General features: G+C 43.9%; 1 protein-coding gene across 1 annotated transcript in view; it reads right to left on the bottom strand.

Moving 5' to 3' along the window:
• Nucleotides 1–5,414: 5,414 nt before the first annotated feature.
• CNMD (chondromodulin) overlaps nucleotides 5,415–13,454 on the bottom strand; it is a 30,733-nt gene continuing 22,693 nt past the window's right edge. Inside the window, exons 6-7 of the mRNA XM_052650315.1 lie at nucleotides 10,473–10,642; nucleotides 5,415–5,630 (exon numbers count right to left, since the gene is read on the bottom strand). Of these exons, the coding sequence (XP_052506275.1) occupies nucleotides 5,415–5,630; nucleotides 10,473–10,642 (386 nt within the window). The remainder of the gene's footprint in view (nucleotides 5,631–10,472; nucleotides 10,643–13,454) is intronic.

Below are 13,454 nucleotides of genomic sequence, written 5' to 3'. Positions count from 1 at the left end.
GAGGTGAAATTGGGTTAATTAGAACAGCTGATGATGAACAGAAACTTAGTAAGTGTGGCACAGGATTAGATGTTGAATAGAATTGTCAAAGATCAGCAGGCATGTTTTTATGGGCCATCTGGCAAGACTAGAAGTAGTTTTGGGACCTATACTCCCTTAAACATGTATTTGCATTCCATTCCTTGTCAACATGAGACAAAACAAAAATCAGAATTTTAGAGCCAGAATGAATCTTAAATACTTACTAGTCTAAATCTTTAGTTTTACAAAGAAATTTTTTCTCAGACACACTCATATACTTTCTTCATAAGTGTTCTTTCACTTACACAGATAGAATTTAACTTATGTAAAACTTAAGCTATTTATCCCAGTCTTGAGCTCATCTTCTGACAACTGTCCCAGATGCCAGGCAACTAAAAATTATAGCGTTGGGAAGGTATTCTGTATAAGCTTGAGGGTGAACGACCTTTGCCTGGGAAGCTTGTTTCTTAAAATGTAGGCTCTCACTGCTTTCCTCCCGAGATTTGACGCAGTAGGTTTGTAGGGCCCAGTAAATCTGTTTATTGTGACCTGGTGACGTCAAAGTATGTGACCTGGGACCTTACCCTTAAGAAAGCGATTTCATAGAGTAAAAGATTGAAAAGTGATGTTATTAGCGCTCTTCATCTCTGATGTCTTATTTCTGAAAAATTATAGAGACAGGTGAAGAGCTATGTGGAATCTTGTCCTTGTGAAGAATCTGTTTCCCTCTAATGTAGATGTGAGGCAGAGGAGTGCTTAGTGGTGATTTTTGTTCCTCTGTCAACAGAACCTTACGGTCATTACGATACAAGTCATTGAATCCCTATAACCATGTGGTGCTGCACATGATGAAAATCTTTTTCAGTCAAGTGAAGCAAATTGAGACCATGTGGACAATATGCTATTTATCGTTGCTGAGATATTATTAAAATGGAGCAGAGAATACTAGAGTAGTCAGTATCCATGGAGTATATATGGAATAGCATAGTATTGATTTAAATAAGGCAACTTCTTTAGCAACTGGAATATTCTCAGATGTTGTATGATTACACATAGGTGCTAAATGAATTAAACATTATAATGCTGGTTGGTTAAGTCAAGTAGGATGTGTGTTAGGGGAGAGCTTTCTGGAGCGGAGATCTTTCTCACTTCGTAGCTGTAGTTTCCTGAGCACCTGCTAGGCAGGAGTATGGTTTTAATTAAAAAGAAACCACTTGCCTTTAAAAGCATAATTTCCTGCTGAGAGAAAGTTTATGCTGGTTAAGTTTATTCCAGGTCTTTGACTGTGTCAGTATAAAGTAAATCCATCATAAAAAAGATGGATAATGGTCTACGTTAAGGAAATAAATAGGTGATTGAAAAGAAAATTTTTGGTAAATAATCCACACCTTGGGAAGCTGAAGAACAGGAAGCTAAAGAAATCATGTTTTTAAGAAACTGCAAGTAAATGTGCAAATATAATGCTAGTTTTAAGAAAAAGTGTATAGAGAGTATTTCTTCCAGACTATCTTATTGCTGTTAAGATTTTTGCAGCCGTGTTACAGATGAGAAAAAGGAGATTGATTCAATTGCAGAAATTTGATAGGAAGAGAATTTTTGCACAGGAGCAAGCACAGAAAGAAGTGTGACGTGACATCTGTAACGTTACTAGTGAACTCATAGAGGGAGCTTACAGTGGGGTATGCTTCTTAAAACAAATGGTATTTAATAACTTGGTGGTTAACCTAGGGACTTCTTCATAGCTTTGTTACTGATCTTTATCAACCTATGGTAATAACATAGATCCTAATAAAGACTGACTCTTGTATATTTGATTTAAAAACTTAAGACATGGTAAAGGTTCAGTCAACCAAAATACCTTAGAAAATAGCATTAGCTATTGCTAGGTTAGGCTACATCAATACATGCGCAAATGCATATATAGATGTACTTACCTTTACACAGGAAGTACCTAAAAATTGTATGTAAATTGATTACTTTTGAATGTAAGCATTTTAAATAAAATCTGTGGTTGACTCAATCAATACTAACTTAAACCGGTTCTGTAAATTTGATTCTAACATACTGGGCTTTTTCAAAGTGAAACCTGTATATGCATATAAAATATGAGCATGCATATATGTACAAAAGCCCTTAAAAGGAATTCAGCTTTCTTTTATAAACAGCAAAACTCACTCTGCTTGTAAAATGTTTTTGCTAAAGTTTGCATAGTTGACTCAAATCTGCACCTTTCTGTCTGCATATGCTACTGGGGCTATCTGCATGTAGATTTTTGTTGACTCCCTCCTTCCCCTCAATAAGTCAGTTAACTTAAGAGAAAATGTGACATTTCTATAAAATAAATGTACATAAAACAAATCAGCATATTCAGCTTATGCAGAAATAAAAATTATTCCCACACAAGGAATTTCTACTTTGTAAAAATGTAGCTTGTATTTCGGACTGTAATAAAATCTGGTATAAGAACAGCTGTTGAGTGGGTTAAGTGATTATTCTGAATATATTTGCTTTTTTAGTGTCAACAGTTATTTGAGGTGATGGTAGGAAGGAGGTTTAAGGATGAGGTTAAGGAAGTTTTTAACGTTGCAGAGGAAATTTGTTCAATGAGATATGTTAATGTGACGTGGATCACTTGCTGAAACCCAGCAGTACTATTTCTTCATCTTCTCTGCTGACACAGCAGCACCGATCACATCTAAGGCTACTGAGTCAAGATGGGACTTGAGGACCTTGAAGATGAACCTGTGGTGTCCTAAGGATTGGTCTGCCTCACCACTGAGGATTAGCTAAAGGACAGGTCGAGGTCAGCACTGCAAACTGGGCAGCATTTGCAGCTTTTGGACTGACCAGGTCGGAGGTCCCTTAGGGATTAGGAGCAGTTTGTGAAAAGTTTGTATTCCGCAGTGTCCTCTCTCCCTTAACCAAATATTCTTTGTACACTCGAGTCTTCTCTTTCAAAGTAGACCTTTAGTTTTTTTTCGTTGAAAAATTTGAGTCTCTTTGTCATTCCTGTATTTAATCCAACTTTGACTTTCCCCTCTGTCCTTAAAAAGCTCAGAGCTTTTTCTCAGATGGTAAAGAATCTGCCTGTAATGTGGAAGACCTGATCTTGATCCCTGGGTTGGGAAGATCCCCTGGAGGAGGGCATGGCAATCCACTCCAGTATTCCAGCCTGGAGAATCTCATGGACAGAGGAGCCAGGTGGGCTACAGTCCATGGGGTCACCAAGTTGGATGCAACCAAGCAACTACACTTTTTCTTTTTTGTCCTTAAAATATCCATGTTTTCCCCTGCTATGTTGAATTCCTTAGGTGCCAAGTGACTTTCATAACAGCATAATCCCATTATCTGTTAAATAAGTTATGCACCTATATCTCATTCACTTGTGGCGCTTTGAAGAGGGAGCACGTTGTCAAGAGGCAGCCTGCCTTCCCTTGTGGCCCGCTCTCCCCGCTAAGTCTGGCACCCTTCAGTTCCCGCGTGGAAGACTTCCAAGGGGCTCCATGTAAAGTGGAAACCACCGGCCCCCTCCTCGCCCAAAAACTTGCGTTGGTTTCCTTTGCCTTCTGTGTGTGTGTGTGTGTTCAATAGCTAAGTCGTGTCCGACTCTTGGTGACTCTGGACTGTAGCCCTCCAGGCTCCTCTGTCTATGGGATTTTCCGGGCACGAGTACTGGGGTGGGCTACCGTTTCCCCGTTCCTTCTTCCCCCAGTAAACTCAAAGTTGACATGCACTATTGTTTGGAGCTTCTGCCTCTGTTTCCGTCCTGACACGCCCACCTCAGCCTGAATGCTCTGTTTCCCTGCTTAATCGCACAGCCTCATGCCTCTACCGGAACTGCTCTCTCTGCCTGGAATGCCCTTCCCATCACCGCCTGGCCGACTCCTGCTCATCCTCGAAGACCCATTGAAGGCCTTCTCTTCCCCAGAAGCGCAGTGCTCCCAAGTCTATCGAGGCCTTCGGTGAACTGAAGCCCAGTCATCTGCCTCATGAGAGCGCAAGCACTTTTGGGGTGGGATCACTGACTCCCGTCTTCTTTCCTCTTCTATTTGCAGAGGCAAGGACACACAGGCTGCTGGGTGATGAGGCGGGAGGTGGTGTGCATAACCGTTGGCACTGACTTGCTTAGTAGAGGGGCAACCATTTTGAAAATGTAAAATTTGTAGCTGCAGGAAGTTGCTGCCGCCTGAACAGTGTGGCCATACATGTCAGTGTGTCTGTCCTTCATCCCTTTTTTCTCCAAAGACCTAACTTGCTGTTCATCCCATTTTATGTAGGTATATATGGGTGTTCCTCTGATAACCAAGTCTGAAAACTAGATGTACAGTAGTAAGGTGTCTTTAGACTATGGGACTGTTGGGGTATCACAACCTTTCATTTCTCTGAATCTTTGCATTGTTTTAGAAAACTTATTTTCTTTAGGAAGGTTTTTAATCTCTTAAAACTATGAGAGTCAAAACTAAAATGTCAAAAATACAAAATCCCTGTTCATCTTCCTGATGTCTCAAGTTTTAAAGACAGTCCTTGGTCCTGAGATTTGCCATTCCTCCTCAGCCGTGTCTATCAGACAGCGCTGCCTGTGTTACTAGGAGAGTAACTCAGCTGGTAACTGAACTATGTCAGCAGCCCAGCTTGTACTACAAAGGTAGAAATCATGCTGCTTCAAGCCCGAAGACCACTTAACTGAAAGCAGATTGCAAGGGATGTGAAGACCTGGTTTCAGAATGTCGGTGCAGGTGCTTCCCCACAAGCCTGGTTAGCCCTGCTCTGCCCTCTGCTCTTTGTCCTGGCGCTCTCCTCTCGGACGTGGCTCTCAACAGGCCAGCTTCCTATTCCCAGGACTTCCCGTGAGCTGCCACCTTCAGGGTCAGGTTTACTCCCAGGTAGATTTCACTAGATACCTTATTTTGTCTCATTTTTATCTGGGAACTCTGGGGGCATATTTGCAAGACTAGGAAAGAACAGTAAAGATTAAGAAAAACTGAGGAATTGTGAGCAAATAACAACAGAAGCCAATCGTTTTAGTCAGTGACGATTTAAAAGGAACTCAAGTGTACAGTTGAGATATATTGTAAGTAATTTTTCATGGTTATTTCAAAATAGCTTGGTAAGGAAGGCTTAAAAGCAGACCTTCCTGGCAAAGAAAAGCAAAACAATAGCAAGTAATAAAAGGATTATTATGATATTTTAGACTTAAAACTACCCTCTCAGTGCATGTGCGATTCTGAATAAAGTTCTGTAAAGCAGTTGAGAAGTATTCTGTTCAGTGTCTCGAATAATGTTGCTCAGATGGAACATAAAATACTTTATGGTCCCTTTAGCTTCAAGATGCCCCAAGCTTTGGTTGTCTCTGGAGTTTGACTTCTTCACAGCACCTGCTCCCTGAAGTGCTTTCACACCATGCCTAGGATGCGGGCCACCCACCAGCTACAAGGCATGATAACTCTGCAGGCTGAACGGCAGCCCTGGTAGTTATAGGGCCACGGGTGGTAGCCCCCCAGGGGCTCGCAGATCTTCTGGCAGTGGGTGTAGCTCCTCCTGCATTCTATACAGCAGATTCCTTCATGATCCAGTCTGGGGTCGAATGTCATGCTTTCTCCTTCCTGCTGCTGTGAAATAAGGGAGAATTACTTGTGTTTCCTTCATGAGGAGACGTTTATAGCACACACATTATTTTAAAATAAGGTCTTAAATGTCTCAGTGGTACCAGCAATCACTGTTTTCCGTAAGGCGCTTTCAATCTTTAAAACCTTATTCAGAAACTCTTCTAACATGAAGGAACTTCCACCTTGCCTGATCGGTCACTTACAGGAAGAATTTTTTTTTTAATGTTATGGTGAAGTTTCTCCATTCCCAGGTGGCACTAGTGGTAAAGAACCCACCTGCCAATGCAGGAGACAAAAGAGACGGGGGTTCCATCCCTGGGTCAGGAAGATCTAGAGGAGGGCATGGCAGCCCACCCCAGTCTTCTCGCCTGGAGAATCCCGTGGAGAGAGGAGCCTGGCAGACTGCGGTCCATGGGGGCACAAAGAGTCAGACATGCCTGAAGCGACTCAGCACACATGAAGTTCCCTTACGCCTTCAGTGAGCCATGGTTACCACTCAGCAGTGGCTCAACTTGTCCTAAGTAGGAAAATAGGAAGGAAGCCTGATTCAAAAGTAGCATTTCTGCTGCTGCTGAGGCCCCCTGGCATTTTGTAATAATGGTTTCCAGGGCTCTGGGGAGCATATTTGGAATTCACTGGTCCAGGCTAACAACAGATTGCTATTCCACTTGCACTGGCTGAGAACACTTATCAAGTCGTCTAGCTTCTGCCTTCGTGTAATGTAAGGGTCTGTAACCCTCGGGAAAGGGCACCATTTATTGTGTAAAGATTGAAGACCTCAAACTTTACCTGCTAGTTTGTGTGTGCCATGATGATAGTTAACTACAAACTTGTACTGAAGTTAAAAGTCACCCTGTTACTCACGTGCTCAGTGGTGTCCAACTTTTGTGACCTCGTGGACTCTTTGTACCCTGCCAGGTTTCTCAGTCCATGGGATTCTCCGGGCAGGAATACTGGAGTGGGTTCCCATTTCCTTCTCCAGGGGAGCTTCCCGATGCAGGGATCGAACTTCTGTCTCCTGCATTAGCAGGCAGGTTCTTTTACAACTGAGCCACTTGGGAAGTCCCAGGGTCACCTACAGAACCCTTTTCACTGCTGGAAAGACCACAGAACTGGAAGAAACTTGGCACCTGCCAAATTGTGTATCTGGGTTTCCTTTTCATGAATTTCTAGGGGTATAGATTCTATATTCTCTATTATGGCATTGCATTACAATGGGGGGGGGGGGGAGTCCGTATCAATAATGGAAATACTTTATTCAATTTAAAGCTCTTTCCTGGAGGAACAACTTGGCGGAGACGCAGCACCAAAGCACCAACATAGGTTAGACTTCAATGAGCCAAGTGAACTTAAGCAACCCTATCACCTTTTCTGGTATACTTTTTTTATTCAGCTATTTTAGGGGTGGGGGGCATTGAATTATAAGACATTTCAGACCAAACTGAAAAGTGGAGAAAATTGTGTACTTGAACATCATCTGGATTTGACAATTGCTAACCTGTTGTCAAATTTGATTTTTTTAAAGTATTTAAAATTCGAAAGTAAATTTAAAGAGACTTGAGAGCATTGTGACATTTCACCCATAAATGTTAGAATGTTTCTCCAAAATAAGATATTTTCCTGCACCACACTGCCATTACCACATCTCACAAGACTAACAATTCCTCAACACCATCCAATAAAGCTTATGTTCGTATTTTGCCATCAAAGTATTTGTCTTACTAACAGCAGGTTTGTTTTGTTTTTTTTTTTTCAAATTCTTCAGACTTTCCATTTCCTCCTCCAGCTTTATATCTTGAAAAAGGTTCACCTGGGACAGCAAAAATAAAAAACTCCTGATTTGAGGGGCTTCTCAGGTGACTCAGTGGTAAAGAATCCACCTGCCAATGGAGGAGAATCAGGAGATGCAGGTTCAGTCCCTGGGTTGGGAAGATCTGAAGAAGGACACAGCAACCCACTCCAGTATTCTTGCCTAAAAAATCCCACGGACAGAGGAGCCTGGTGGGCTCCAGTCCATGGGGTTGCAAAGAGTTGGACACGGCTGAGCGCACACGCACACACAGGGCGGGAGGAGCCAACAAGCCTGCCGGCTGAGGCATCTGACCTGAGGGGCCAACAAAAGTTTGTTAGGATTAAAAAGTTGGCAGAAATCTCTGGTTATTGAGATATTTCTGAGATACTTCCTTAAAGGGATAAGGAAAGGACGGAAGTCGTAGGGAGATGTTCCTGCTTACAAGCTCAACACAAGAAAGAAAGAAACTGCTGTGTGGAAGTTTTTGAGGAACACAGATCCCTGAAGTCCGGAAGCAGGGCGCAGTCGCATCCTACCCACCTCCTGTAAAGGGGCTGAAGCCCCCTCCTAGACCCAGGTGCAGGGAGGCCCGCTGCCTGGAGAATAAACTAACTTCTGTTTGTCTCTTCACATTTTATTCCTTTATTGTTCTCTGAGCTTTACCGAATGAAGTACCATGGCGTCCTGAATTTTCTAGTAAGCCTTGGGTTACTTCAAAAATACTTTTTGCTCTACGTCTTTTTAAAATATTAGTCTCAAATGACAAACTAGAAAATAACTTGCAACACGTGATACAATAAAGGACTGAGGAGACTACACAGGAAAGAAAATGCGCAAATGACTTCTCCGTGTATGAAAAGATGCTCAGCCTTACAGATAATTAAAGACTGGCCAAGACTGTTTACAAAGTTTGATAATAAATGAGGCCTTGCATTACATTTGAAGACTTGTAGCTGCCTTCCCTGGAAGGCAATTTAGAGTCCTCCATTAAAATGTAAAATTCCCATCCACTGTGACCCAGTAAACCCACATGCGTCAGTACTTGCGCTAAAAAGTGAGAACGTGTTTGTCACTCAGTCGTGCCTGACTGTGACTCCATGCACTGTAGCCTGCCCGGCCTCTCTGTCCATGGGCTTCCCCAGGCAAGAATACTGGAGTGGGTAGCCTTTCCCTCCTCCAGGGGATCTTCCCAATCCAGGGATCGAAGCCTGGTCTCCCGCATTTTAGGCAGATTCTTTACCGTCTGAATGGGAGATACCCAGGACAGGAGTAACTCTCCCAGGCAGCTTAAAATTCAGGATTAAATATCATCTGAATAGGAAAGGGTAGGGGGGGATGTAGATCTCTTATGGCAGGGTTGGTGACTTCTAGGAGAGACGAGTGGACCCTTAGAAGAACACATTGGAGGCATGATTGTGATGAAGTTGGTCTGAATGTGGTGCTGACTTCCACTCTCCTCCTGTGATGAGTCCATCTTCCCTGGTTAATGAAACTCCTGGGGAGGGGATTTATGACAATAGAATTCCTTCTGGAGGATTTGTCTAGGCAGATAAGGGGAGTTCAGAGAAAGACTCTCTCTGCACTTGCAGTTTTTAAAATGCCTACAGCACAGAGCCACCAGGAAGGGCTTTTCTAGTGGCTCAGCTGGTAAAGAATCCGCCTGCAACGCGGGAGACCTGGGTTTGATGCCTGGGTTAGGAAGATCCCCTGGAGGAGGAGGGTATGGCAACCCACTCCAGTATTCTTGCCTGGAGAATTCCATGGACAAACGAGCCTAGCGGGCTACAGTCCATGGAGTCGAAAAGACTCGGACGCGACTGAGCGACCAAGCATAGCACACCGCCAGGGAAGTCCCATTTGTGCTAAAGATATACTCCCTTCATGTACAGGAAGTGTGGATAAGACTAATAGCTAACAGGGAGCAAGTTCGTACTTCCTGTGTGCCAAGCACTGTGCTAACAGCTTCATCTGCATAACCTCACATCTTTCCCATACCCTGCGCAGGAGGTACTAGGTATATCCTATTAATGGTACTGGAGGAATATTTACATGCCCACCAAAGCAGAACTGTTTAAATTTCTATACATTTATCCATACAATGGAATACAAGGTCACCATTAAAATGAATGAGGTGGATCCATGTAAGAGATACAGTGGAATCCCTAAAATACTGTATTGTAACTGGAGAGACAGCAAAGTAAGGAAGTTATGTACGCTCTTTTGTGTTAAAAATGTGTGTGTGTGTGTGTACACTTATGCAGAGGAAGTGGGCAAACAGCCATTGTTAATAGACTGCTCGGAGGAGGGTATCTGTGGTAGAAGGTAAATTCACTTTTCATTGTATACATTTAAAATAAATGCATGTGTTTTTTGCTAACTAGTTAAAATACTAGTTTATTATTTAGTTAAAACACTAGTTACACATAAGTACTTATTTTTCTGATTTCACTCCCTACAAAGTATGGTAATGATAAACTACACTTTGTTGAAGATTTGAGAAGTGTTTAGCATGTTGGTGTCATCCTTACAAACACCAGTTCTCAAGGTTTCCGTCTGAGGCGTTCGATCCCCTATGTGAGTCTGTCTCCCAAATGGACTGAGTGCCCTCGAGGGCAGAAGTTACTCCTGTGTGCACAGGGCGTGGAAAAGAGCAGTTTCTCAGCAAAAGTCTGATGACTGGATGACTATCGTGGACATAGGGGGAAAGAGTATTTCAATCTGTGTGCTGCCTGCAGGGCACATGCTTGGAAATATTTTTAAATAGTCAAATTCCTGATGTGAATAGGTCTTCATGAATCTGCCTGTGACTCAAACGAGCAGAGCCCAGAAAACAACCTTGAATAAGGAGTACAACCCATCAGGATTTTACACTACAGAAGTGATGTTACCCTCACTTATAAACTCTGCAATAAGCAAATTAAGATGTATGTGAAATAATCGAATAGAAGTCTCCGTTGACTGCTGAGTGCCTTGAGCTCTCAAGCAGTGCCACGCAGCTTCGGCGCTGGGTTTCACGCGCCCGGGCGAGCTGTGGGGCAGACGCCGGCACTCACGTGGTAAGGGTTGTCTGGGTTGAAGGGCTCTGCGTCCTCCTGGATGCTGGGTCTGGTTCCGTTGTTCGGTCTTCCAGGGCCTGGGGTGCCCTGTGGGCCGCTGCGTAGTCTTCTTGTGGTCGTTGTGGTAACGATTTTTCTTACCAATTCTCTTCTTTCTCTCTGGATTTCTACAAAAATATGAAAACAACAACAATAAAACTGCTGTGAGTTATTTCCTTTATTTCGTTAAGGAAATTCTGTGTTTATCAGGGTGAAAAGCATAAGAAAAAGATACACAAACACATGAGTAGATCCTATCCTATTTAAATATACACATTTTCTTAAGACCGAAGCACGTTTCAGGCTGGGGTTTAACGTCAGGTAACCAGACTTTGGTTTATAATGCTGAGGCAGGTGGTGTAAGGCAACCAACAGAACCCACTTGCGATTCCCTTCCTCAGCCTCCCTCTACTTCTTGGTCAGTGGCTCAGTCATGTCCTACTCTTTGTGACCCCTTGGACTATAGCCCCCCCAGGCGCCTCTGTCCCTGGGCTTCTCTTGGGAAGAATACTAGAGGATTGCCATTTCCTTCTCCAGGAGATCTTCGTGGACCAGGGGTTGAACCCGAGTCTCCTGCATTGGCAGGCGGGTTCTTTACCACTGAGCCACCAGGGAATCCCCTGCTTCTCCTTAGGGGCTGAGAAAGTAAAGTAGCCCTTTTCCCCCTAGCCTCCCTTGCCATTAGGACTGGCCAGATGGGACCTAAGCAAAATATGCTACCGCAGTTTCCAGGAAAATTTTTGTTCTCTTGGTGAAAGGGACGGACACAGCTTCCTCCATCTGGTTTACCTTCCTTGAATGTAGACGAGATATCTGGGCTATGTGACTAGAAGTGACAGAAGGATGACAATCGAGCATGCCTCACGTAGCAGATAGTAAGCTACAAAGAGAGCTGATGACAGTGCCAAAACCCTACCTCCAGGGTTCTAGCTGTATGAAAACAGTCAACCTGTATGTATTTGTTGAAATCACTGTTGGTTAGCTATCCTGTTATTTGCAGCCCTATGCATTCCTCCTGGATTTACAATGTATGTATAATTTACAGTTTTAAATTTACAGTTTTTTCAGGAGGTTTATTATCTTGGTTGATTCTTTTTTGAAAAAGTTATTTATTTTTGGCTGTGCTAGGTCTTCACGGCTGCTCTTGGGCTTCCTCTAAGCTGCAGCAAGTGGGGGCTCCTCTTCGTTATAGCAGCTTCTCTTGTTGCTCCTCATGGGCTCTGTAGTTGGCCACGGCATGTGGGATCGTCCCAGACCAGGGACTGAACTCGTGTCCCCTGTACTGGCGGGCGACTTCTTAACCGCTGGACCACCAGGGAAGTCCTTGGTTGATTCTTTTACAAATTCTGGGATAGAATAAGCAAACACTTTTATACACAAAGGCATCCGATTAGCAGAGGCAGAATAGAAGATGCAGTTGTTAGGCTTGAAAAGACCAAGTGACTCAGCTGAGATCACAGAACCGGTGGCAGACATGAGTGTCTCTGGCTTCCAGCTCGGTGCCTTTGCTCTCCACTCTGCCTCGTGGGTCCTCATGGCCGCTGAGTAACAAGAATGGGGAGAGGACCACAGGGGTGGCTTTGGTGTCTCTGCAAGCCTCAGTTTCTTTTTCTCTAAAATGGGGATAATAGTAGTATCTAGCTCACAGGGTAGCGACAGAGGTCATGAGAATTTTGTCTCAGGGTTTTAGCATAGTGTTTGGCATGGAATAAGCCCTCGAATGTTAGGGGATGATGGTATGATGCCATGTTATCTGTGAGGGTGTGGTTGTGTGCCCAGCTGTGGATAGCTTCCATGGGTAGCCTCTTGGTTTCTCAGGCAGGGCTGGAGAGGCATTGGGGAGACCTAGATTCAAGTCTCAGACTCCATTTCTTTTTTTTTTCCTAATTAAAAAATTTTTTAAAATCAGCTGCACTTCTTTTAATCAATGACCTCAGGAGAGCGATTCAATCTCTGACCTTAGTTTCTTCATCTATAAACGAAGAGTATGACTAGTTACCTGGACAGTTGTTAGAATACAGTGTGTGTTAGGTTGCTTCAGTCGTGTCCGACTCTTGCAGCCCCATGGACCGTAGCCCGCCAGGCCCCTCTGTCCACGGGTTCTCCAGGCAAGAACACGAGTGGGCTGCCATTCCCTTCTCCAGGGCATCTTCCCAACCCAGGAATCAAACCCACGTCTTTTACATCTCCTGCCTTGGCAGGCGCGTTCTTGACCACTAGTGCCACCTGGAAGCCTGGGTAGTTGTTGGTAAAGATGAAATAAGGACAAAATGGGAAGCTGTGGCACACAGCCCACGGGCAGCAGACCTCGGCTCCCCGCCACTTCTCTCTGAGCTGGTCCGGTCACTCCCAGGGCTCTGACGGTTCAGCTCTGTGATGCTGACGACCTGCCAGCATGAAGCTCCGAGGGCAGGGGCTGCTGGACCCTGGTGCTGGGAGGCTCAATTAGAACTGGGGGGGGTGGATCCCGGCATCCTCGGAGAGGGTTTATTTTGTTGTCTTTCTTGTAAAATACACTGCATTTATGAGAGACTGGAAAGAAAATCCCTCGCTTTTAATGTCTAAGTTATTCCATCCTGTGACTACACCAACATTCAATTTAATTCTTTTCAAATCTGGGGGCATTTAGGTGATTTCTGCTTTTCTGCCGTTGTGTATAATATGTGTAATTCTTGGATGGATGGGGTGATGATTGAATACCTACGATGTGTGATTAATACTTAATGATACATTACTGAATATTTCAGAAGGGATCACGCTGTTGGAGTGTGAGGAAACAAGTCACAGCTCTTTTTCAGAGGGTGAAGGTTCTCATTTTATCAGCCATCCTCAGCAGTGCCAGTAGCATCGTCCTCCCAACTCTGCCCCCAGACCCCCTGTCCCACTCTGTCCTTTTTCCATAGCACCTTGTGTGCGTTAAGTCACTTCAGTCGTGTCCAA

Source organism: Budorcas taxicolor, chromosome 12 (genome assembly GCF_023091745.1).
Source record: "Budorcas taxicolor isolate Tak-1 chromosome 12, Takin1.1, whole genome shotgun sequence".
Taxonomy (NCBI): domain Eukaryota; kingdom Metazoa; phylum Chordata; class Mammalia; order Artiodactyla; family Bovidae; genus Budorcas; species Budorcas taxicolor.
This window is presented reverse-complemented; position numbering and strand designations above follow the sequence as displayed.